This window comes from Lepidochelys kempii, chromosome 1 (assembly GCF_965140285.1).
Source record: "Lepidochelys kempii isolate rLepKem1 chromosome 1, rLepKem1.hap1, whole genome shotgun sequence".
NCBI lineage: Eukaryota > Metazoa > Chordata > Testudines > Cheloniidae > Lepidochelys > Lepidochelys kempii.
In genome coordinates this window covers 121597894-121624639 of record NC_136380.1, presented here as the reverse complement: position 1 = coordinate 121624639, position 26746 = coordinate 121597894, and the positions used below count along the sequence as shown (strand labels likewise).

At 41.7% G+C, this 26746-nt stretch overlaps 1 protein-coding gene across 2 annotated transcripts in view; it reads left to right on the top strand.

The window, feature by feature from the left end:
* ATP10A (ATPase phospholipid transporting 10A (putative)) overlaps positions 1 to 26746 on the top strand; it is a 160625-nt gene that overhangs the window by 100489 nt on the left and 33390 nt on the right. For both annotated transcript variants that reach the window (XM_073353092.2, XM_073353084.2), the window contains exons 4-7: positions 177 to 283; positions 382 to 513; positions 2721 to 2851; positions 4613 to 4865. In XM_073353092.2, the coding sequence (XP_073209193.2) occupies positions 177 to 283; positions 382 to 513; positions 2721 to 2851; positions 4613 to 4865 (623 nt within the window). The remainder of the gene's footprint in view (positions 1 to 176; positions 284 to 381; positions 514 to 2720; positions 2852 to 4612; positions 4866 to 26746) is intronic.

Genomic DNA, 26746 nt, shown 5'->3' with positions numbered 1-26746 from the left:
TCCTTCCCCTTCGCTTCCCTTTCATTGGACCCAAATATATCCTCCATGGAATACCTGTGGTGTCAAGACTGCTTGTGAATCCCAGAGTCCTTTGTCCTCAGGCCAGAGAATGGGGATCTGACTGTTTAAGCTTTGGGGATAATCTGTGTCGAGTTCTGTTATTAAATCTTTTGCAGTGTACATACAAGTGGGAAAAAGGATGCACTATATAAAGAAAACCTTTTGTTGCGTGGATGTACTGTTAGGAACACAGAAGAGGTTACAGGGATAGTAATCTATGCAGGTAAAAGACAGCTTTTCCTTTGACTTTACATGTTCACTTGATAGTTTCCTTAGACTGTCAACAAATATCTATATTATTTAATGTAATTGCTATTGCAGGGCACGAGACCAAAGCTTTGTTAAATAATAGTGGACCACGTTACAAGCGCAGTAAGCTTGAAAGACAGATGAATATTGATGTCCTTTGGTGTGTCCTCATACTTATAGTCATGTGTCTATTTTCAGCCATCGGTAAGTCCTCTTTAAAAACAAAAGTTAAGGACCAAACTCTATCCTAAGAGTCACATGCTTTGCTTTAAAAATTCGAAAATGTATATCTTCTGTCTCTTGATTCGTGTAGCTACTTCTTTTCTATGTAAAGTGTGTTGTTGTTTTTTCTGGTAGGAAACATCAGCTTAGTACATAAGCACATCCAAATAGTAATCTTTTAATAACAATCAACTATATACCATTACAAGACCAAATCAGACAACTATTGTGTCAGGCTCTGCCGCCTTCAGTAGCAATGAGTCGTGCCCTACTTCAAAAGTAGTATCTTTGAAATCAACTCATCATGACTAAGGGTGGCAGAATTTGGCACATACTTAGTTGCCAAGGTAATATATGAACACGGAGTAAACATAACTAGTACAATACCATTCACCTAGCTCTATTAGATGAAAACAGGGACTCATAATATACAATATTAACCCACCATACTTAAGTATCCAAACTTATAATATTAAAAATTGTATAAAGTCCGAATTCAAAGGGCAAGTCAAAGAAAAGACTACCATTGATTTCAATGGAATTGTTACTGGCATCAAAAATTTTAACAAAAATAGAGGGGCAGGGGTAAGTTTGTTTGGGTTCTGGTTAGAGTGTGTGTGTATGTGTGTATTGGTCTCTGACTGAGAATTTGGTGTAAAGGTTTGTATGCAAAACATTTCTTTAGCTGTTGCTTTTGAATTCCATATTTTGTAATGTCTGGGTTTTGTTTTGGTTGTGTGTAATACATAAGTTCTGGAATTTTTCTTGGCAACCTTAAATGTATTTTACCAAAACTTCTGTGTTATTTTAATACCCTTAATTGTGTCTTTTTCCAGCTGTTGATACCCTCTTTAAAGATGAAAGTTGAGGGCCAAACTATTATTATGCTCTTTGTTCCCACTGAGTTCAATGGGCACCTCGCATATCCAAAACCAGCATTTCATCCTAAGGATTTCCAATTTGTTTTAGAGTAGAATCCTAGTAACAGAAGTGGGGTTTTTTTCTTGTTGTTTCTTTTTTGCCAATTGTTAAAATGAGTTGTGTATCCCCATAACTTTCTTATCAATATTGTCTATAAAATATTAACTAAAATGAGAGGCCAAGATTTGAAAAAGTGACTAGAGATCTGGGAGTCCTCAATTTTGGGCTACCCAGCTTGAATCACCTTGAGAAGGGCTGGGGTTTTTCAGAGTGCTGAGTACCCACCCTCTGAAAACCAAGCCCTTTTAAGATATCTCGATAAGTTGGGAATTAGTGATATCTAAAATCACTAGGTCTTTTGAAAATCAGAACATTTAGTAAAAAGAAACTTGATATAGTCCATTGCAAGTGCAGAATTTTTAGTATTTTTACTCTAGATTATTAAAAATAGCTATAGACATATCAGAGCATAAATAATATAAAGCTTTGCACTGCTGCAAAATATTTAATGAGACAATGTCATTTTTATGTATCGTTATTTCAGTGTGGAACAAGGGGCAGTTTAGAAACTTGATAGAGGTGCCTTACAAAGGATTTTTTTTAATGGGCTTTACTTCTTTTTTGTTGCTTTATGACATATAAAGAATAGGGCCTGAAAGATTGTTAGGTTTTGGGGAGGAGGTAGGTATTAAGGTTTTGGGTTTTTTCAGCTTATTTTTAAAATGAATATCAGAAATATCAACTCAGGTCTTTCCTGGCTGGGATGGCAGGACCTGATATATGTCTCAGAGGATATGTTTAATTTTTCTCACACCCTAATTAAAAGGGTGGGACTGCCATATCTTTGGTAAAGACATCACTGCTCCAAAATTTTAATACTTTCCTTGCATTAAATAGGAACTAACAAAGAAAGACAATAAACAAAGAGATTGAAATAGTCTGACTAAAATCTCTTCCCCTCTTAGTTGCTCAGCTTCTATTCCTTTGACTTTTGTGATGGCCACCTTTTCACTAATTCTCCAGTCGTCATGGTGTCTTCCAGGGCAGACAGGACTTAAGTTTCCAATGTAGAAAATGCATATTAAAAAAAACATTTCAGGTCTTTTTCATAAATCATAACAAAGTAGGAAAAGGCAAAAGCCCCCCTCCCCTTTTTTTCTTTTGCAGATCACTTTTAAGGACAAATGCATACAAAATAAACCAATGCTGTGGGTTTTTTAATTTCTTGATGTTCATTTAAGTTTTTGTCTATTTAAACTTTTCTGCAGGTCATGGCCTATGGGTGTGGCAATATGGTGAGAAGAAACCAGTTTTCGATGTTCCCGGGCTTGATGGCAACTATTTATCCCCAGTTCTAGCTGCAGTGTATTTATTTTTGACAATGATAATAGTTTTTCAGGTAACAATGTAGTCCACACTGGTTCCTGTGTTCACAGTTTACTGATTTTAATAATTATATATCGAGAAAAGAGAGCACAACTTCTCCCACCAAGGAACTTGAGGAGCTAATTAAGTGTTTAAAATACAATACAATTAGATACCATACAATTAAAGCATGAAAAATGAAGAATAAAATATTATGTAGCCAGAAAAATAAAGGAGCCTCATTAATGTGCTAATGGTGACCAAAATGAAAAGAGCTCTGAAAAAAATCAGTGGACTGATGCTCCAAATTGTCTTCCCTCCATTGCCTTTACTGGAGCTGTGACAATTCACACCTGCTGAGGTTCCGTCCCAAACATTCCAGGTGTGTTGTTTTTTTAACAAGCAAGATGGGTTAAGATGAGGAGGGTGCCTGTCAGGGAGCAGCAAACTTCACACTCTGTGGGATGCCATGCTGCAAAAGCTCAGTTACCTGCCTACCTTGGAGGACTACTTAGAACCTTGGTGGTGTTGGAATGCAGGTACCTTACCAGGACAAGGTTAATGCTGGAATTTAACCCTTTAATGGCCCCAAACTATTTAGAATTTATACAGGAGGTAAATGACTAGAGTTGTCATCATTCAGTTCCTATGCACAGGAGGTGAATATTGGGAGGATGCAGGTCTTCTGATGATGAGATCTGCTATATTGTTGAATACTGTGGTGTGTCAAGAGAAGTGTGGATGTCTATGTCTTTGGGACATGTAAAACTAGAACTGACAGAGCACTAGAAAATAGCATACTAGTGAAGGGAATGATCTTGCACTGAAGAGGCATGGATTAAATAATGGCCTTTGCCATTATGATTTTAATGTATTAAGAGGTTTTTTTCTATTAAAGAAAACTCAGAACAGATTTACTTAAGTATGCAGCCTTTACTATAGGTTTTGTTTAAATAACCACACCTGGTACTTACATATTAAATAACCTGGTACTTACATATTAAATAACCACACCTGGTACTTACTTGCGATTCACTCCACTAGTCTAATTGACCAAGCCTAATTTTGTATATAACCAGAAATTTCAGCACTGAAAAACATCTGCAAGGCACATTCAACTAGAAATTATGTCTTTTGTGGATTTTTGAAAATCCCCAAGAAACTGCTAAAAAAAATTTTCAGGAAAACTCTCTTAGCTTAACACTTTGTTCAGCAATTACAAAGTATGTTCTTCATTCAGCTGAACTGCTGCTCAAAAACTGCAACTGACAACGTTGCTTTCTCTGCAGAACCTTCCACCAATCATTCATTTTACCTCTGCTGTTCCTGGAAAGCTAATTTAGTGAGAGCCTGTTATTTACACAGATAAAATTTGGGAGCTATTCATCCATTTTTTGATGCAAGATATTCTTTTGTATTTGCAGGATTCTGATTGTATTGTATGTTCCTCTCCTCCCTCCCTTCTTTTCCTTTCCTAGCTTCTTTCAAGCTCATCTTATTACCCTGAAAAGTTTGCTTCTCTCCAAGCCTTGATAATCACATTTCCAGACATAATTATGGATTTCAGCTCTACAGTTGCACCAGAGGCTTTTCTAATCTGTCCAAGTAAACTCTTTGCAAACATTTTAATTACTTTACAATATTGAATCTAAGCCTATTAAACTCTTTAAGGTACAGTATAGTACATACACTCTTTGTGATTTTAGTCTGCCGTAAAGTTGATTAGATTATATCAATTCAATATAATATTTATGCCCCTATTTTCTCCTAATTAGTGTGTTTTTATGTATTTTAGGTTCTGATTCCGATTTCTTTGTATGTATCCATTGAAATAGTTAAAGTATGCCAAGTATTCTTCATTCATCAAGACAAGGATTTATATGATGAAGAGACCGACACTCAGCTACAGTGTCGAGCTTTAAACATCACAGAAGACTTAGGGCAGATGCAGTATATATTCTCAGACAAGACTGGTACTCTTACTGAAAATAAGATGGTTTTCCGAAGATGCACTGTTTCTGGAATAGAGTATTCCCACGATGCTAATGGTGAGCCTTGTTTGCTGTCCAGTGGTTTACTTCAGTTTGATTTCAATCACACAAAAAAGTTACTATGATCTTAAAACAAACAACAAATTGTGTAGGATTTATGATATGTGCATCAGACACCACAATGATGGTTGTAAAATAACTATAACTTGTTGTCTGTTCATTTTGGAATTGTAATCTTATCAGGGATTCTCTGGGATCTTGAGTGTGTTGTCAAGGTTGCTATTCTCTGCAGTGTGACAGGGCAAGGCCAGATGGCTATAGAAAAGTAGTGGGAGATAGATATATTAGCCCCAGGCTAAACAAATCCCTGTTACCAGGGTAAGTAAATGGCAGCTGCTTCAGGTCAATTAAGACACCTGGGGCCAATTAAGATCTTTCCAGAAGGCAGGGAAGATAGCTAGGTTGATTGGGACACCTGAAGCCAATTAGGGGCTGTTTAACTAGTTTAAATTTAAATTTAACTAGTTTTTAACTGAAACTAGTTAAAAGCCTCCCAGTTAGTCAGTTGGGCGCACGTGTTAGGAGCTGTAGGAGGAAGCCACGCTGTTGGAGGAGCTGAGCAGTACAAACCATTTCAGGCACAAAGAAGGAGGCCCTGAGGTAACTGTGAAGTAGATATTGAGGAAGCGGGGGCTGCTGTGGGGAAGTGACCCAGGGAATTGTACACGTCCTATTTCCAAAAAGTCAGCTACCATAGCTGCTACTATTAGGGTCCCTGGGCTGGAGCCTGGAGTAGAGGGCGGGCCTGGGCTCCCCCTCTCACTCCCTGATTAATCACTGAGACTGGAAGACAACAGAGACTGTGTGAGGGAGGGTTGCTTCTCCTCACCTCCCTTGCTGGTTTATGATGAAAATGGCTCAGTAGGATGTGACCTTTGCCTCTAGAGAGAGAAGGGCTATGTGGAGGGTCACAGTGAGCCTCTGAGGCTAGCGAAATCCACCAGAAAGCGTGGGACCCACTGAGACAAGGTCAGAGCTTTGTCACAGTAGGTTTACGCTCTGATCCTGCAAAGCATTTAGGAACATGCTTAACTTTAAACACCTGAATAGTACCATTGATATCAATGGGACTACACTGGTGGATTTGTCCCTTAATGTTTAACTTCACTCCAAGATACTCAATTAGTGTCAAGAACGAAAGGTGAACAAGGTTTCTAGTGTGGCTTTCATGTTAACAAAATAGCACAGTCTGTTGTAATAATATTTCATCTGTTTTAGCTTTATCTTGTTCACTTCAGTGCCCCAGTGTGATGGGTATCTCTGAGTTAACATTCTTTTGCTGCCAAACAAATATTGTAACTGAACAGAACATTCTGAAGTAGCTGACTTTTGAAGTATTAAAATGTAATTCATTACCACAAGGGAATGAGGTTACGTTTAGTTGTCACCCATGTGTCATCTTGTCAACCTCTTAAAATTATTAAGTGACTTCCGATGTAGTGTAATTTGTATTAAGCTATTTTCCCCCTAACATTTAAGCGGTATCCTTTGGGACTTGAAAGATGTTACATTCTCAGATTTCTTTGCATACTTGATTGATATTGTACTGGCTTTCTAAATGCAGTAATTAAGTTTTTTAACCTGCAGTACATTATTCTTTCCTTAAGTTTATTTGGAGAGTTCAGCTAACACATCAGAAATGGAATAAGAGAGACTTATTAAAAGTTAACTGTAAACTTAAAAAAGACTTTGAAAATTGTATGAGATCCCAAGTTAGTAACAGAATATTGTGGAGGCTTAAATTACAGAGTGAATTTACTTTTAAAATAAAATATTTTAAAATAGTAATCATATATTGCACTTGCACCACTTTTCCTAGGAAGAAATCAGTGCACCTAACAGAGATAGTAGGATATGATTATTAACCCTATGTTACAGAAAAAGAGAAAAAGAGCAGTTGAAACTTCCCTAAGCGTTCACAGTGAGTCAGAGACAGAGGTAGAATTAGAATCTACAGCACATTTCCTGACTCCCAGTTCTGTGCACTAAATATTAGACCGTACTGCTTCTATTCATTCTTCTTGTTTATCTGCCACCCTCTGATTTCAGGGCATATTGTGTTCCTTCCAAGAGTTAATGACATTACAGTTAACTAAAACAGTGCAGGAAGAGCAGCATTTTATGGGTTAGATTGCATCAGGTGATGCAGCGCAAATACAAAAGCCTACACTTGGGTCTTGGTGGGTAAGTAAAGAAGAAATTAAGTGTCAAATGTTTTATCTTACAATGAATTATCATTTTCAAGTCTACCCATACTTTTTGTAAGTGATTTGGGATTACAATATAAATGTTAGAAAATAATAAAAACAAAACAGTGAACCTGACAATATGCAAAATTATCAAAACACAAAGCAAACAAAATACAGTAGTGTTTCTTTCTTTACCCTCTCTCATTTATAGGCATCTATATGCTCACTTGTAATTCTAGTTGGTGCAAAATTTCCAGATTGAAATGTGATTTTTAAGCTTACAATTCCTTTAATCATAATATTTGAATCTTTCATTTTCTCTTCTCTATATAGAGTGATCTTGCACTAATTCTTTGCCTTTCTGTGTGTAAAGGGTCATAATTGTCATTGTTTTTATTCCCCACTTTCAGGATCAATGACACAATAAATAAGTGTTCTCACTCAAGCTTTTTAGTGCCTATTCTCCAGGCTGATTCCCAGCCCCATTCTTTCTGTGAAATGACTCCACTGATAGCTTGTCTTCCCACCTGCTGACTACCCACTAATTTAGATCACATAAGATCCTGCCTTCAATTTTTTTCCTGTCATTAAGAATGTCTATAACACTTTATGCTCCTGGGTTTAAATACAAAGGATTTGAGGAAGCCCTTCCATTATACATACCAGAAGTCAGAAATCCTACCAGATTGTGTTTGGGATGTATTTAATAACTGATGCTGTCCAGCTGTCAGTTCTAGTTGTGGTTTAAAATGAGGTTTAGAGAACTCTCAAATCTGCCACTTATAAAAAGATCCAGTCTTGCCACATATGCAAGTTTAAATCTGATTGAGTACTAAGGACCCAGAAAACCAAACAAAACCCATTAGCCTCCTTGCATAATCTTATCTATTATTTTTAAAGATCCATGCCCTTTTCTGTTAATCATAGTACTTCTTTCAGTCATAGTAATTTGACACTAGAAACCAAACTGTGAATAGGCCATGAGGTGATGAAATAAATGTAAGACTCATTGCAAGATCTGATTTAAAACTGTTACATCAATGTCATGATTTGGATGCTGAAATCCACAATTCATGTTCTGTTGTGGTGCCTTGTGGGAGCGAATGTACTTGGAGTAGAAGTTCTATTCTGAGCGTTTTGGTTTGAGCTTGTTATATAGGAATGTAATATGGTCATCTAGCAGATTGGGCATGGTATTCCCAGCTTTGTTCCATGACCTGTGATCTGTTACAAACTTTGTTCACACCCTGAAAATTCATCCAAAGGTTCTGGGTTTTTTTTCTGTTCTGTCTAGGTTCTTATATTGCCCTCATCACCACAGTATCTGAGCACCTTCCAGCAGTGCATTAAGCAGCATAAGTAACAATTGTCACATGTGCTTGGTGTATTTTCACTCATCCTCTTCCCACTGTGAAAATGGCATGTACAGTGCAGAATTTTGTTTTGGTAGGATTTTGTTTTTTGGTTTAATGTATACACTACCCTGTGTTTATGTTAGGAAAGGCAAGGTTGAAATGTACCTTGTATTTGAATTGGAAGATGATGAGGTTTGTGATGATCCTTATTTCCCGGGTGGAGTTCATTCCACAGTTTCGACCAGCCCCTGAGAAAATCCTGTCTCCAGAACAGACGAGTTTAACCCTTATGGTAGAAAGTTCTATTGTGCCTGAGAAGCAGAACTGTCAATGACAATCTTCATCCCAAAGCTTTAGGAGATCTTTTTAGATATCCTGGGAATAGACTGTGGAGAACCTTGAAGATAAGGACTAAAATCTTGAACTTGACTTCCCACAGAATATCAAGTCAGTATAGGGAGCAGAGGATAGGTGTGATGTTCTCAGGTACCCTGTGTTGCTGAGAACTGCTCCAGCATTCTGTCTGAGTTGGAGTGTCCTAAGGGCTGATGTGTCCAGATATATTTCATTGCTGTAGTCCAGATGGGAGGTGACAAAGTTGTGTATAACCAAGCCCAGGTCATCATCAGCTGGTAGAAAGCATTATTCAGGGATGCTGCTATGTGAGAGCTTAGGGTTAGTGGGAAATCCAGGAACACTTCTAAACTACAGACTCTGGCTTGCTTGGATTCAGCTTCAACCAGTTGTGCTTCATCCATGAGCTGATTTTGTCCAAGTATCTTGATGGTCATGATGTGGTTGTAGATGGCAAAGGACAGGCAGAATTGTGTGTCACCTGCATGTTGCTAGTACTTAAGTCCCTGTCATTTGATCAGTTCACTAGTGTTGCATGTTGAATAGGACAGGAGAGAGAATTGATTCTTGTGGGACTCCACAAATGAGAGGTCTAGTGGTGAGGTGTAATTTTCCATCACTGCTCTTTGGGAACTTTCTACGAGGAAGGACTTAAACCATTATACCACATTTCCCTGGTCCCCTTCGACTTCTCTAAGCCCTGGTCTACACTAGGACGTTAGGTCGAATTTAGCAGCGTTAAATCGATGTAAACCTGCACCCGTCCACACAATGAAGCCCTTTATTTCGACTTAAAGGGTTCTTAAAATCGATTTCCTTACTCCACCCCTGACAAGTGGATTAGCGCTTAAATCGACGTTGCCGGCTCGAATTTGGGGTACTGTGGACACAATTCGATGGTATTGGCCTCCGGGAGCTATTCCAGAGTGCTCCATTATGACCGCTCTGGACAGCACTCTCAACTCAGATGCACTGGCCAGGTAGACAGGAAAAGAACCGCGAACTTTTGAATCTCATTTCCTGTTTGGCCAGCGTGGCAAGCTGCAGGTGACCATGCAGAGCTCATCAGCACAGGTGACCATGATGGAGTCCCAGAATCGCAAAAGAGCTCCAGCATGGACCGAACGGGAGGTACGGGATCTGATCGCTGTTTGGGGAGAGGAATCCGTGCTATCAGAACTCCGTTCCAGTTTTCGAAATGCCAAAACCTTTGTGAAAATCTCCCAGGGCATGAAGGACAGAGGCCATAACAGGGACCCGAAGCAGTGCCGCGTGAAACTGAAGGAGCTGAGGCAAGCCTACCAGAAAACCAGAGAGGCGAACAGCCGCTCTGGGTCAGAGCCCCAAACATGTCGCTTCTATGATGAGCTGCATGCCATTTTAGGGGGTTCAGCCACCACTACCCCAGCCGTGTTGTTTGACTCCTTCAATGGAGATGGAGGCAATACGGAAGCAGGTTTTGGGGACGAAGAAGATGATGATGAGGAGGAGGTTGTAGATAGCTCACAGCAAGCAAGCGGAGAAACCGGTTTTCCCGACAGCCAGGAACTGTTTCTCACCCTAGACCTGGAGCCAGTACCCCCCGAACCCACCCAAGACTGCCTCCTGGACCCAGCAGGTGGAGAAGGGACCTCTGGTGAGTGCACCTTTTAAAATACTATACATGGTTTAAAAGCAAGCATGTGAAAGGATTACTTTGCCCTGGCATTTGCGGTTCTCCTAGATGTAGTCCTAAAGCCTTTGCAAAACGTTTCTGGGGAGGGCAGCCTTATTGCGTCCTTCATGGTAGGACACTTTACCACTCCAGGCCAGTAACACGTACTCGGGAATCATTGTAGAACAAAGCATTGCAGTGTATGTTTGCTGGCATTCAAACAACATCCGTTCTTTATCTCTCTGTGTTATCCTCAGGAGAGTGAGATATAATTCATGGTCACCTGGTTGAAATAGAGTGCTTTTCTTCAGGGGACACTCAGAGGAGCCCATTCCTGCTGGGCTGTTTGCCTATGGCTAAACAGAAATGTTCCCCGCTGTTAGCCACAGGGAGGGGGGAAGGTTGAGGGGGTAGTCACGCAGTGGGAGGAGGCAAAATGCGACCTTGTAACGAAAGCACATGTGCTATGTATGTAATGTTAACAGCAAGGTTTACCCTGAAAGAGTGTAGCCACTGTTTTATAAAATGTGTCTTTTTAAATACCGCTGTCCCTTTTTTTTCTCCACCAGCTGCATGTGTTTCAATGATCACAGGATCTTCTCCTTCCCAGAGGCTAGTGAAGCTTAGAAAGAAAAAAAAAACACACTCGTGATGAAATGTTCTCAGAGCTCATGCTGTCCTCCCACACTGACAGAGCACAGACAAATGTGTGGAGGCAAATAATGTCAGAGTGCAGGAAAGCACAAAATGACCAGGAGGAGAGGTGGCGGGCTGAAGAGAGTAAGTGGCGGGCTGAAGAGAGTAAGTGGTGGGCTGAAGACAGGGCTGAAGCTCAAATGTGGCGGCAGCGTGATGAGAGGAGGCAGGATTCAATGCTGAGGCTGCTGCAGGACCAAACCAGTATGCTCCAGTGTATGGTTGAGCTGCAGCAAAGGCAGCTGGAGCACAGACTGCCACTGCTGCCCCTCTGTAACCAACCGCCCTCCTCCCCAAGTTCCATAGCCTCCACACCCAGATGCCCAAGAACGCGGTGGGGGGGCCTCCGGCCAACCAAGCACTCCACCGCAGAGGATTGCCCAAAAAAAAGAAGGCTGTCATTCAATAAATTTTAAAGTTGTAAACTTTTAAAGTGCTGTGCTTAAAGTGCTGTGTGGCATTTTCCTTCCCTCCTCCACCACCCCTCCTGGGCTACCTTGGTAGTCATCCCCCTATTTGTGTGATGAATGAATAAAGAATGCATGAATGTGAAGCAACAATGACTTTATTGCCTCTGCAAGCGGTGATTGAAGGGAGGAGGGGCGGGTGGTTAGCTTACAGGGAAGTAGAGTGAACCAAGGGGCGGGGGGTTTCATCAAGGAGAAACAAACAGAACTTTCACACCGTAGCCTGGCCAGTCATGAAACTGGTTTTCAAAGCTTCTCTGATGCGTACCGCGCCCTCCTGTGCTCTTCTAACCGCCCTGGTGTCTGGCTGCGCGTAACCAGCAGCCAGGCGATTTGCCTCAACCTCCCACCCCGCCATAAACGTCTCCCCCTTACTCTCACAGATATTGTGGAGCACACAGCAAGCAGTAATAACAGTGGGAATATTGGTTTCGCTGAGGTCTAAGCGAGTCAGTAAACTGCGCCAGCGCGCCTTTAAACGTCCAAATGCACATTCTACCACCATTCTGCACTTGCTCAGCCTGTAGTTGAACAGCTCCTGACAACTGTCCAGGCTGCCTGTGTACGGCTTCATGAGCCATGGCATTAAGGGGTAGGCTGGGTCCCCAAGGATACATATAGGCATTTCAACATCCCCAACAGTTATTTTCTGGTCTGGGAATAAAGTCCCTTCCTGCAGCTTTTGAAACAGACCAGAGTTCCTGAAGATGCGAGCATCATGCACCTTTCCCGGCCATCCCACGTTGATGTTGGTGAAACGTCCCTTGTGATCCACCAGAGCTTGCAGCACTATCGAAAAGTACCCCTTGCGGTTTATGTACTCGGCGGCTTGGTGCTCCGGTGCCAAGATAGGGATATGGGTTCCGTCTATGGCCTCACCACAGTTAGGGAATCCCATTGCAGCAAAGCCATCCACTATGACCTGCACATTTCCCAGGGTCACTACCCTTGATATCAGCAGATCTTTGATTGCGTGAGCTACTTGCATCACAGCAGCCCCCACAGTAGATTTGCCCACTCCAAATTGATTCCCAACTGACCGGTAGCTGTCTGGCGTTGCAAGCTTCCACAGGGCTATCGCCACTCGCTTCTCAACTGTGAGGGCTGCTCTCATCTTGGTATTCATGCGCCTCAGGGCAGGGGAAAGCAAGGCACAAAGTTCCATGAAAGTGCCCTTACGCATGCGAAAGTTTCGCAGCCACTGGGAATCGTCCCAGACCTGCAACACTATGCGGTCCCACCAGTCTGTGCTTGTTTCCCGAGCCCAGAATCGGCGTTCCACAGCATGAACCTGCCCCATTAGCACCATGATGCATGCATTGGCAGGGCCCATGCTTTCAGAGAACTCTGTGTCCATGTCCTGATCACTCACATGACCGCGCTGACGTCGCCTCCTCGCCCGGTATCGCTTTGCCAGGTTCTGGTGCTGCATATACTGCTGGATAATGCGTGTGGTGTTTAATGTGCTCCTAATTGCCAAAGTGAGCTGAGCGGCCTCCATGCTTGCCTTGGTATGGCGTCCGCACAGAAAAAAGGCGCGGAACGATTGTCTGCCATTGCTCTGACAGAGAGAGGGGCGACTGACGACACGGCTTTCAGGGTTGGCTTCAGGGAGCTAAAATCAACAAAGTGGGTGTCTTTACATCAAGGAGTATTTCAGGCAGGACTTCACGGAGGGTTCCAATAAGAAATGGTGCACCTAAGTTATCGTTCTTATTGGAACAAGGAGGTTAGCCTGGCCTCTGATTGATACATGGCTAGATTTACCTCGCTGCACCTTCTCTGTGAGTGACTGCAGTGTGACGTAGAGGAATGAGTCCCCTAGACAGGGGAGGAGGCAAATGAGTACAAAACAAATCTGGTCTATTTCTTGTTTTGACCCACTCCATCTGTCTTTTACATCTTTGGCTGGCAGCAGACGGTGCAGAAGGACTGCATGCCATCCACATCTCATGGCTGCTCGGCAGAAGATGGTACAGTACGACTGTTAGCCATCCTCATCTCTTGCCTGCCTGGCAGAAGATGGTACAATATGACTACTAGCAATCCTTATCTCTTGCCTGCCTGGCAGAAGATGGTACAGTACGACTGCTAGCAGTCCGTATCGCCTGCCCGCTCACCATAAGACGGTTCAATAGGACTGACTGCAGGACTAAAGAGAATGACCTGGTCAAGTCACTCCAAATTTAGTCCCTGCGCCCATGTCTGTCCAGGCGCTCCCAGCCGACGTGGCCAGGAGCACCTCGGACACGACGAGGACGACTACCAGTCGTATTGCACCGTCTGCTGCCAGAAGGCAATGGGTTGCTGCTACTGTGCAGCAAAGCTGTACTGCATCTGCCAGCACCCAGGAGACATAGGGTGACGGTTACCTGAGCGGGCTCCATGCTTGCCGTGGCATGGCGTCTGCACAGGTAACTCAGGAAAAAAGGCGCGAAATGATTGTCTGCCCTTGCTTTCATGGAGGGAGGGAGGGAACGGGGGCCTGACGATACGTACCCAGAACCACCCGCGACAATGTTTTAGCCCCATCAGAGTGCTCCATTGTGACTGCTCTGGACAGCACTCTCAGATGCCCGATTGTTTGCCATTGCTCTGATGCCGGGAGGGGCGCTTACAGGGTTGGCTTCAGGGAGCTAAAATCAACAAAGGGGGTGGCTTTACATCAAGGAGTATTTCAGGCAGGACTTCACGGAGGGTTCCAATAAGAAATGGTGCACCTAAGTTATTGTCCTTATTGGAACAAGAAGGTTAGCCTGGCCTCTGATTGATACATGGCTAGATTTACCTCGCTGCACCTTCTCTGTAAGTGACTGCAGTGTGATCTAGAAGAATGAGTCCCCTAGACAGGGGAGGGGGAGAAGCAAATGAGTACAAAACAAATCTGGTCTATTTCTTGTTTCTCCATCTATCTGTTACATCTTTGGCTGGCAGCAGACGGTGCAGAAGGACTGCATGCCATCCACATCTCATGGCTGCTCGGCAGAAGATGGTACAGTACGACTGCTAGCAGTCCGTATCGCCTGCTCGCTCACCATAAGACGGTTCAATAGGACTGACTGCAGGACTAAAGAGAATGACCTGGTCAAGTCACTCCAAATTTAGTCCCTGCGCCCATGTCTGCCCAGGCGCTCCTGATCGACCTCACAGAGGCAACCAGGAGCACCTCGGACATGACGATGACGGCTACCAGTCGTACTGTACCGTCTGCTGCCACAAGGCAAGGGGTTGCTGCTACTGTGTAGCAATGCCGTACCGCGTCTGCCAGCACCCAGGAGACATAGGGTGACGGTTACCTGAGCGGGCTCCATGCTTGCAGTGGTATGGCGTCTGCACAGGTAACTCAGGAAAAAAGGCGGGAAATGATTGTCTGCCCTTGCTTTCACAGAGGGAGGGAGGGAACGGGGGCCTGACAATATGTACCCAGAACCACCCGCGACAATGTTTTAGCCCCATCAGGCATTGGGATCTCAACCCAGAATTCCAATGGGCAGCGGAGACTGCGGGAACTGTGGGATAGCTACCCACAGTGCAACGCTCCGGAAGTCGACTCTAGCCTCGGTACTGTGGAAGCGCTCCGCCGAGTTAATGCACTTAATGCACTTAGAGCATTTTCTGTGGGGACACACACACTCGAATATATAAAACCGATTTCTAAAAAACCGACTTCTATAAATTCGACCTTATTCCGTAGTGTAGACATACCCTGAGGCAGGACAGCAGTATCTAATAGTTGACAATATCAGAAGCTCGAGAGAGGTTCAGGAGGATGAGAATGGAAATCTACTCTCTATCCATTGACAGCAGGAGATAATGCATCAGTGTCACTAAAGCTGTTTCCATCCCACATCCTGGGCTGAATCCAGATTGTGCTGGATTTAGGATACGAGCTTCAATTAGAAGAGTTTATATAGTTGGCCTTTAGCTAGCTTCTCTATGTACTTGGTCAGGAACAGGAGATTGGATTCTGGCCAGTAGTTAGCTAGTACTGATATCCGAAGTGGGTTTCTTTAGTGTTGGTCAAGCTATTGTGTGTTTAAAGGAGGAGGGAAAGATTTCTTCCCTGAATAAGGCATTGGCTGTTTCAGTCAGGAGTGGCACCAGTTGCTCATGATGCCCTTTCATGAGCCATGAAAGGTGTGACAGACTGACAATATCCTGCAACATTCTGGTCCAACCTTGTGGAATTAAGATGAACTTTTGGAGGGGGGTGAGGGGGTGAGAGAACCTGGATTTGTGCAGGAAATGGCCCACCTTGATTATCATGCACATTGTGTAGAGAGTTGTCACTTTGGATGGGCTATTACCAGCAGGAGAGTGAGTTTGTGTGGGGGGGGTGGAGGGTGAGAAAACCTGGATTTGTGCTGGAAATGGCCCAACTTGATGATCACTTTAGATAAGCTATTACCAGCAGGACAGTGGGGTGGGAGGAGGTATTGTTTTATGATCTCTGTGTGTATATAAAGTCTGCTCCAGTTTCCACGGTATGCATCCAATGAAGTGAGCTGTAGTTCACGAAAGCTCATGCTCAAATAAATTGGTTAGTCTCTAAGGTGCCACAAGTACTCCTTTTCTTTTTGCGAATACAGACTAACACGGCTGTTACTCTGAAACCTTTATTGAATTAAGTTAAACCTTACTGAGTTAGGTTTGATACCATTTGGAATCCATTTTATTAAATAGGCAATTGTGTATTTGTTATTGTGGAATAGTACATAACTCCTCTTGGACGAGGGGGATGCTAATGTAAAATTTCTCCAATTATCTGAAGCCATCCTCTGGGGAGGTATGCATATACTAATTCTAATGGAATTCTCCGGACAAAGAAAGGATTTTTGGTTAAAGCACCTAGTTTTAAACGGGTCAGGCCCTTCTTCCTGATCCAGCAAATGGACAGGACCCTTGGTCACTGGAGGGCCCCAATCCTTAGGGAAAGGTGAGGCCCTATAAGGCCAGGATCTTGTTCTGAACTGAAATTGTGATGAACTTGAAACCACAAGGAAACCCTTTGGCTGGGAGTACTGAAGGACTGACTTTTCCTGCCAGAGCCCATGTTAGGGTAGGTTCTTTTATTGTTTTTAATATGTTTTTTTAGTAATGCTTTTTTACCTTAGGAATAAATTAGGCTTGCATAGCAGGAGCTGTGTGGCAACTTATGACTGTGGGCATTCACACTGTTAACCCTCCCTGAAGAGAAAGCACACAGGTGAGCTTACGCATCCTGTGTCTGCTGGGAATAACATAGTGAAGGCAGGGAACTATGCAGCCTGGAAATACCCTGGTCAGGAGGGAGGAAGACACCCAAGAAAGGCAATAGCTAGGAAGCTGGAAGCTTGAGAATGGGTACCCTGGCTGAACCATTGAGGGCTGACCACGCAGATGCAGTTGCCTGAACTGTGAGGGCATTGGTTGGATTCACGGGCCTTGGGTCCAGACTCCTTCCGGGTTTCCAGTACTTCTTGAGGAGTAAATATACTGATCTCTGGGAATGCAGGCAACTTCAACTTCTTTGTTGGTTAAATCACCAAAGGGGGAACAGATCCAGGCTGTCTGAAAGCCATCCCAAACGTGTGATATTTTCAGTGATGTAGAGGGGAGTGCCTCTGTCCTTTAACTTGCTTGGGAATTAGGTGGAGTCCATGGATCTTTGTGGTTGAATCAGGATTAGAGGTCTTTCTTGGTGCCTGGGAGCTGGGAGAGCTCCTTAATGAGGTGATGGTCTGCACAAGGTGTCAGTGAGCTTTGGCTCTGGTCTCTATTGTCAAATGAATGAATTTGAATGAAGATGTGTTATCTGAGGCACCTCTTTTGGATTTGAGGTGTGAAGAATAGATAAATGTAGTGCCACTTTCCATCTTGTGCTGCCTGGGTCTGTGATGGGCTGAGTGGGGGGGGGGGCAAGCGCATGAGAGAGGCCAGCCTAGGGCTCACAGTGTCATCCAGCCAGAGTCTCAGTGGGTATCTCTACACGGCATTTTGGAGTGAACCTTCCAGCCCAGGTCGACAGACTCAGGCTAGTGGGGTTCACACTAGCGGCCTAAAAGTAGCTGTATAGACAACCAAAGAAAAGATAATTCCCATCTTATAATAAAAACCATGATTCCAGAATGCTCTTCTTCCAACATCCATGAATTAATGACACAAATAGTTGGCACCTAACATCTCAAAACTGGCCCTTGTGCAAAGGTTACCTGCAGATCCCTGCAGCAGTTAGTGACCTGATTAGGTCTGTGACGCACATGTTATGATTTAGCTACAGCCAAATGATGATCAGCCTGTCATCTGCCACAGATGTTTTTCCAAAGTTTAATTTTATAGCAGACTTGTCCAGGGATGTGGTCACCAATCCTTTTAATTTTAGTTTTTCACTGTGTATGGAATGATTGACTGTCCAAACCCAAGTTTAATTCCCAAGAGCTCAGTCACACAAAGCAGAAAACCCATAATTTTTCATTCTTTGCATTTTTCCCTCCCTCCAATTTCTTGGAGGGTTTGAGGGAATCCAGAGAGTGGAAGAGTGAAAGGGAAGCTCAGAGGGAAGGGAATGGTGAAATCCCTAGCATTTTCCATTTGGATTTGCCAGATTTCTTAGTCACTGTCTTGGGAAAATGAGATCCCTCTTGGCATGTTGTCTGTCTGTTCTTGGTGAAGATTCAGCTGGGGTGGTGTACATCATGCAGCAAGATCACTGTCTCAGTTTTATGTCAGTTTTGCAGCATAACTGTTCTTTTCTTGTAAGGAGAGTGTTAGAGAATGAAAAGAAAAGCAGACTGACCCAGAGGCAGATTGAGTAAATGGGCTTCTTTATTGCAGTATTTGTTCCCCTCGACCCAATTGTCAAGTAAGCAAGTAGTTAGCATGAATTAGTTACATCATGCTCTTTTATCTAAATTAGTATGGAAATACCCACATTTACTACAACAAATCCTTATTTAGTAATATGAGTGCACATATACTGAATATAATTATCCCTGCCCCTATTAACTGTTTACAGCATTAAGCATATTTTACAGACATCTTTACCTTGAAGATACATTTCTTTGCAGTAATTGCAGCCACAGGTTCCCTTAATCAGCAGTTCACAGGGAAGGGAGGAAGGGGCGTGACCCCAGCTCGTTTATGTAGCTGGGAAAGGAAGGGAGGGGGAGATGACACTTCTTTACACAAAGGGAATTCTTTAGACACCCACATTCCTTATGCAGCTACAATGCTTATCAATTATATTCAGTATATGTGCACTCACAAGCAGGAGGGAAAGGAGAGGGATACCACTTTATCTATCAAGAAAAGAGACAGTGCCTGCCCGTGCCTTCCTCCCTGATACCATGCTAGCGGTTACCCAGGTCTTTACTTAATCCTTACATATCCCAACACAGATGTCTTTCCCCACCTGACCTACAGACATAATTTGCCCAGTCCAAACTCACCTTGCATCCATCCTGGGGATTTGACTTTATTAATAGAAAAATTTTAAAAAGATGATAAAGATCAACTCAGTTCTTTTCCTCAGGGTTGGTTGTTGCTCCCTCATGACTGCTCACCTCCCTTATGTTTACACAGGGTAACAAGTCATCAGTGTCAGGGCCCACTTAACCCTTTTCCTACAGGATCAACACCTGCTAACAGGGTGGGGTGTTTTGAACACACTGATGTAGCTGATTTGTTTTTTCCCGTTTCATTTTCTTTTGCTTTGTGAAAAAAATAATAGTTTAATTTGTCCCTGAGGAAGGGAGTGGGGTCAGCAAAGCTAGAGCTGTGTGTTTTAATGGTGTATTTTTACTGTGTGTTTTTAACCCGTCTAATACACAAGCACAATGGCATTCAGCATGGATGTAATGTGAGGCCTTCAATACACAGAGGAAGTTTTCTCTTAGCTTATGCCCTGGGAAATTCTCTTAAGAATTAAAATAGTTCTCAGGCACTAAGGGAAGAAAAGGTTTGGTGAGTCTGCCTTAAGGAACTGGAGGGGAAGGAAGGGGGGAACCTTGGCACTTTCCTACCTCAGAAGTGGCAACAAGGTGGGAGGGGGCTATTCTGAGTGTCGTGCACTGATCTGTGTGGGGAGTAGGGAGTCTCAGATGCTACCCCCAAAATCAGACTCCAGGCACCCTCACAATGGTCTGCCTATATCAGTAACCCACTAGTCAATTTGTCTGTTTCGGCAGGTAAAAGGGGGTGGCCCACCTGAGAGGAATTGTCAGGGTTTTACTAAGGGTTTCCCTCTGACCCTTGGAAAACTTCCCCAGGATAGACTAACTCTGTTGACCCTTAGGAGGACAGGGATACAGGCTTCCAATCGAAGGATTGGCCCTCAGGCAGTAATTCTTCGAAGAACAAAATAATCTTTATTCAATATGCAAATATTCCCTGACACAGTAAACCTTAAAAGCATATATTAAGAAACAAAACACTAATCCCATTAGCACAGGTATGCATATCAAAGTACCCAATACTGCAATACTGTGCAGTTGGAAATAGCTTTAAAGTGATTACATTCTACATGTGGTGATCAGTCACAATTAGAATGCTGACAACAAGTTATTACTTAAACATTAAAACTGCGTACTTAGTAATAAATACACACATACACGGACATCCAACTTTATTATCTCAAGCAGACACACTCATATGTCCTATTGATCCTTATACTATGGTCCTCATGCTTATTTCTCTGCCATCTTCTTCCCCTCTGCTCTGTCAAAAGGTTCTTTGGTTCTGTCACGGCTACTTCTTAGCTATTGCTGCCATGCCTCCTCCCTTCTTCTGTGATTTCAACTCTCTTCTGATCTTCCTTCTTCCTTTCCTGCTTCTCCACCTGCTCTTCTCTGAACTGACTCAAGTCTGTCAGCTCTCTGCCTTATATATAGGTTTTGGCCTACTTTGATTGGTTATTTCCTCAGTCCTTATCATTAGCATACCATCCACCAATCATTTTTACACCTTCCCTGCTTGGTCTGTTCTTATGAACCAATCACAGTCACTGAACTCATCTCTCAATCAAAGCCGGGCCTGATTGAAAACCTGTGCCATTCTCGGTTGAACTCTCCCTTTGGGTTTTGGAGTGATCTTTATTTCATCTTAGCCTGCCTGTTTCCTATAGGCCAAATTATTCCAAAACCACCATCTTGTTATCCCTAGCTATAACTGCTTGAAACTGTCTTTATTGATTATTATGTCCTTAAAACTATAAACAGTTACACATTTATATGCATGTTAACATTAGGATTCACTGTCACCACTCCATTTTAACTAATTTAAATAAGTTTAATTTTGATCTTTCCCTTGTTTCAGCTAGTGGTGACAGGACAGTGTTCTTAATGCTGTATTCCTGACACAAAACAGAGCCACTGAAAAATCTCTTTTATAGGAGGGGGAATACTGATTGCAGTTCACCTGGAAGATATCACTCCTAGAGCTTCCTGCAGTGTTTCATGAATACCTCTTGCCAGTGTCTAGCTACCAGTGTACCAGGGTGACTCCTTTATCCTAATAGGGAAGCTACAGTGTTACTCCAGTAGAGGTCGCAAGATGATATGCAGGGTCATTTCATATTAGTAAGTCAAGCAAAGGGCTAAGTAAAAATAAATCTTTAAAAAAAATCTCACCAAATACCCTAGTTGATTATTAGTGTACTGTAGTTATATTAAACACTTTATTGTTGCATTTGAATAGGACAAACATAACGGAAGTGAGATTCTTACTTTATGGAAAAAGCATTGATTTTTTGGTGTTAGTTACTCTGCTTAATATGAAAGATTATATAACATGAACTATGTGATTGTGTAATTTGATATTCCCAATCACATTATTGTGGTTCTGAAAGGTCTGTACATATTTACTCCAAATAAAGAACCCTCTACATGCGGAAAGTCCCAGGACATCAGTGTTCAGTGAGTAAAAGCTGTTGACACTGGAAACCATCCCACAATAATGTCTTTCATGATGTAAAGTTCATAGAAAAGGTTCTGAACTTGAGGGTAGAGGGATGGATGGGGGGAGAGAACATAGTGTTTCTAAAGAAACATGTTTTGCACAATTGGAGAGTTATGAAACATAGTGCATAGATTAAACCACATATCCTAGTTTGTAACACCTCTTAATACTTACCATACAAGATATAAGACTGTTTACAAAACAGCCAAAATCCTATTCCACTCTGTGGACCTGAGCCTCATCTCATGTACACTGGTGTAAATCTGGAGGACCAACAGAGATTAGCTGAAATGATGCTGAACACAAATTCTCATGAGATGAGAATCGGGTGTCTGTGCTTCAGACTGTGATCTTATATCTACTTCAGATTAGGGGTGAAGCTTAGGTTTAAAATTGCAAGAATGACTAAAGGATTGCGTTCTAAAGGAAAGGAGTACTTGTGGCACCTTAGAGACTAACCAATTTATTTGAGCATAAGCTTTCGTGAGCTACAGCTCACTTCATCGGATGCATACTGTGGAAATTGCAGAAGACATCTTCTGCAGTTTCCACAGTATGCATCCGATGAAGTGAGCTGTAGCTCACGAAAGCTTATGCTCAAATAAATTGGTTAGTCTCTAAGGTGCCACAAGTACTCCTTTTCTTTTTGTGAATACAGACTGACACGGCTGTTACTCTGAAACCTGTTCTAAAGAAAATCTCTCTTGGGAATAGAATATTTTCATTTGCTTATGTGCAGACTAGAGATGACTAAAGTATACATACAATATTGATAAGCTTGTTGAACGTCATTTGAGGAAAACACTTATTGTATGCTTCTTCAATAAACAAAAGATTTTTTTTAAATAGAAGCAATGAATAATTATACAGATAAGGAATAAAAAGGCAACTTTGGTACATTTTCCATGTAATGCATTTTCACTTAGCTTCTGATTTGTGTGTCTGGAATAAAATAATAATTAGCTCAGGGTTTGTGCATGGAGTCCTGAATTTTGTAAGATGTTTTCAAAACAGAAACTTTTCCTGAATGTGATTATAAGATCTCATATTTATTTGGAAAGACTCTGCAAGTCAGGCATTCAACCAAAACTGCCGTGACCTGTTATTAACCAGTATAGTTGGAGAAGAGCTTGACCAGCTGTGTGGAACTTTTTATAATGATAAAAGTAGTCATTTTGTCTGGTCCTTTTCCCGGGCAAAGGTGCATAATACAGAGCAGTATGACATTCCCTGGGCATGCCATTCAAGTGCACATTATCAACTGTAAGAAAGATTATTGCTTGTGGCAAATTTGAGTCTGAGATCTTAGGCCACTGGGGCCTGTTCCTGTGAGACAATGAGTGCCCACAACTCCCATTGACTCTGTTGGGAGTTGAGGGTGCTGCTCCAAAGCTTGCCGTAAAAGTGTATGTTTGATGGTTAGCAAAGTGAATTGGTAATACTGCTTTGAGATGAAAACATGCTAATCAAAATGAGCATGTTTCCCAGAGTACGTTGGTGTGTACAGCAGAACCTCAGAGTTTCGGACACCTCAGGAATGGAGATTGTCCATAACTCTGAAATGTCCTTAACTCTGAACAAGATGTTACAGACTTCAGCCACTGAGGGGGATTGAAGCTGCAGCCATGGGAGGGATGTCAGGGCTCCAAGCAGGGGGGCGGGGTCAGTGCTTCTGACCCTCCGGAGCACCAGGGCTCAGGGCTTTAGATCTAGGAGGGGGCACTGCGGCTCAGACCTTCAGCCCCGCGGCTCCATTCCTGGCTTCTGTACCGCAGGGAGCACCGGGGCTTGGGCTCCCCACAGCTCCATTCCCGGTTTCAGCTTTGGGGGAGCACACTGGGGCATTACCTTTGGGAGGAGCGCTGGAGCTGAAACTGGTGCTCCCCTCGTAAGCATTTGCCCTGAAAAATACTCATACTTTTAATAAAATGTTGGTGAAGAGCAACACATTTTCATCTAGCATTATAATGTGCACTGAAATGGTACTGCGCTAAAGCCATTTTAGCAAGCCACTTGAGTCTGCTGGTGCAGGCAATGTGACCTGGGCATCCTTATGTTCCAGTGGTCCATTACTGGCAGAATGACCCCTGAGGTCCATTGGCTGCCCATGCACCTTAGCACAGTCTTCAGGATACTCTAATCTGTACCAGGGATATTGACTGGTACTGAACTGGGGAAATACAAAGGGCACTCTTGCATTCTACCCTCCTGAGTGCTATTTAGCTGTAACTCAGGATCTGGCTCTTTTTGTATATTTAGGTTTTCAGAGGACTGTACCACCTATAGAGTTGGGCAAATAACTGATCTGGGGGAGGGTTGGTTTAATGACAGTTCTGAAAATTTTTTTAAAAAAATTCAGTTTGTGTTGAACTGAATCTGAAATGTTTTAGAATTTATGATTAATCGAGAAAGTCTCTTCTGGCCATTTTGTGAATGACTCAAACTATTCTTGTCAACTCTGCGAGTAGTTTTAGGTCTCCTGAAACTGCATATTTGGTCAAATAAACTACTCTTTTGAAAAATCTTGTCCAACTTTACTGACATACAACCAATAGAGCTAGTAGTAGTATCTAGATATTGTGCGCTATCTGATTTTAACTCCTGTGGCTACTTTCTGAGAGATTAAGATTGTTATGAAGATTACATTGGGTTATAGATTGTTTTGTTTTGTTTTAAATCTTAGCGGTATTAAAAGAAATCCCACAATGAAATCAGTTAACTGTAATGCAAGGGTTTTGTTTCCAATTAATGTTTTAATGGAAATATTTAATGTTACATTGTTTGCATGTCAAGTCACAAAATAATGAACTTGTACATTAGTGATTTAGTACATGACATTGGGAAAGGTTGATTGGTTACAACAGAGAATTGATAGAAAGTGAAGACTTTGGTACATAACTGATACTGTGCATCTGCATCCAGTATACTGTGCATTATTATATTTTGGTTTCTGAGTATAATGGAAGTCTTTTCAGTGAATACCTGAAAAATGGATAAATGTTAGTGCTAAATGCCTATCTACTGAAAGAAAAGCCCAACTACTAAATGGCCATGATTCTTGTTGACTGTATAAATGTGATCTGCATCAGTTATAAATAGGGCTGTCAATAAATGGCACTTAACTCAAGCGGTTAACTAAAAAAATTAACTTCATTAAAAAAATTAATTGCAATTAATCGCAGTTTTCATATTACTGTTAATAATAGAATACCAATTTAAATTTATTATAAATTTTTGAATGTTTTTCTACCTTTTTAAAATATATTGATTTCAATTACAACACAGAATACAAAGTATACAGTGCTCACTTTGTATTATTATTTTTATTATAAATATTTGCACTAAGATAAACAAAAGAAATAATACTTTTAAATTCACCTCACTCAAGTACTGTAGTGCAATCTCTTTATCATAAAAGTGTAACTTACAAATGTAGATTATTATTTTTTTACATAATTGCATTCAAAAATAAAACAATGTAAAACTTTAGAGGTTACAAGTCCACTCTGTCCTACTTCTTGTTCACCCAATCGCTCAGACAAACAAGTTTGTTTACATATACGGGCGATAATGCTGCCCGCTTATTATTTAGTGTCACCTGAAAGTGAGAACAGGCATTTGCATGGCACTGTTGTAGCCGGCACTGCAAGGTATTTACGTGCCAGATATGCTAAACATTTGTATGCCCCTTCCTGTTTCGGCCACGATTCCAGAGGACATGCTTCCATGCTGATGACACTTGTTAAAAAAATAATGCGTTAATTTAATTTGTGACTGAACTCCTTAGGGGAAAATTGCATGTCTCCTGCTCTGGGGTTTTACCCACATTCTGCCATATATTTCATGTTATGCCGTCTTATTTTATGACCCAGCACATGTTGCTCAATTTACGAACAGTTTCACTGCAGATTTGACAAAACACAAGGAAGGTACCAATATGAGATTTCTAAAGATATCTATAGCACTTGACCCAAGGTTTAAGAATCTGAAGTGCCTTCCAAAATCTGAGAAGGATGAGGTGTGGCGCATGCTGTCAGAAGTCTTAAAAGAGCAACACTCTGACGCAAAAACTACAGAACCTGAACCACCAAAAAATAAAATCAACCTTCTGTTGGTGGCATCTGTCTCAGATGATGAAAATGAACATGCATCAGTCTGCGCTGCCTTTAATTGTTATCAAGCAGAACCCATCATCAGCATGGCCGCATGTCCTCTGGAATGGTGGTTGAAGCATGAAGGGACATATGAATCTTTAGCACATCTGGCACATAAATATCTTGTGACGCTGACTCCAACAATGTCATGCAAATGCCTGTTCTCACTTTCAGGTGACACTAAATAACAAGCGGGCAGCATTATCTCCCATAAATGTAAACAAACTTGTTTGTCTGAGCGATTGGCTGAACAAGAAGTAGGACTGAATGGACATGTAGCCTCTAAAGTTTTACATTGTTTTATTTTTGAATGCAGTTATATAAAAAAAACCACTACATTTGTAAGTTGCACTTTCATAATAAAGAGATTACACTACAGTACTTGTTTGAGGTGAATTGAAAAAAATACTGTTTGTTTTGTTTATCTTTATTACAGTGCAAATATTTTTAATCAAAATAATATAAAGTGAGCACTGTACACTTTGTATTCTATTGTAATTGAAATCAATATATTTGAAAATGTAGAAAACATTTATATAAATGGTATTCTGTTATTGTTTAACAGTGTGATTATAACTGTGCTTAATTGTGATTATTGTTTTTATCTCAGGATTTATCACAATTAATTTTTCATCTCTTGATAGCCCTAGAAATAATGAAATCTGCTAGAAATAGATGTGTGCTACATCAAGAGTGCTTTGCACGTTTTTTTGTTCAGTGATATCTTCCTTATGCTGATTAAATTGCCCCTGTAGATCGTCATCATTAACTTTTGTAGTTACACAGTTGATTAAAGATTTGATTTTAAAAATGGGAAAACTTGCTGGGAAAACTCTGAAGCAAACTTAATTCTGTGTACACTTAATATTTGTGCTCTGCAGTACATAACTAATAGAATCAAGCCATTGCAATAACCCGATTCATAGCAGTTTTCAATCCTACAGCATTCATAAGCTACATTATGACTCTCCACATAGAGTGAGATTTTAAAAATCATTGTTGATGGCCTGTTGCAGCTGATTATTTACTGTACTTTTACCTAGCACTGTCATGCTTGTTTTGCTTAGGATTTCATT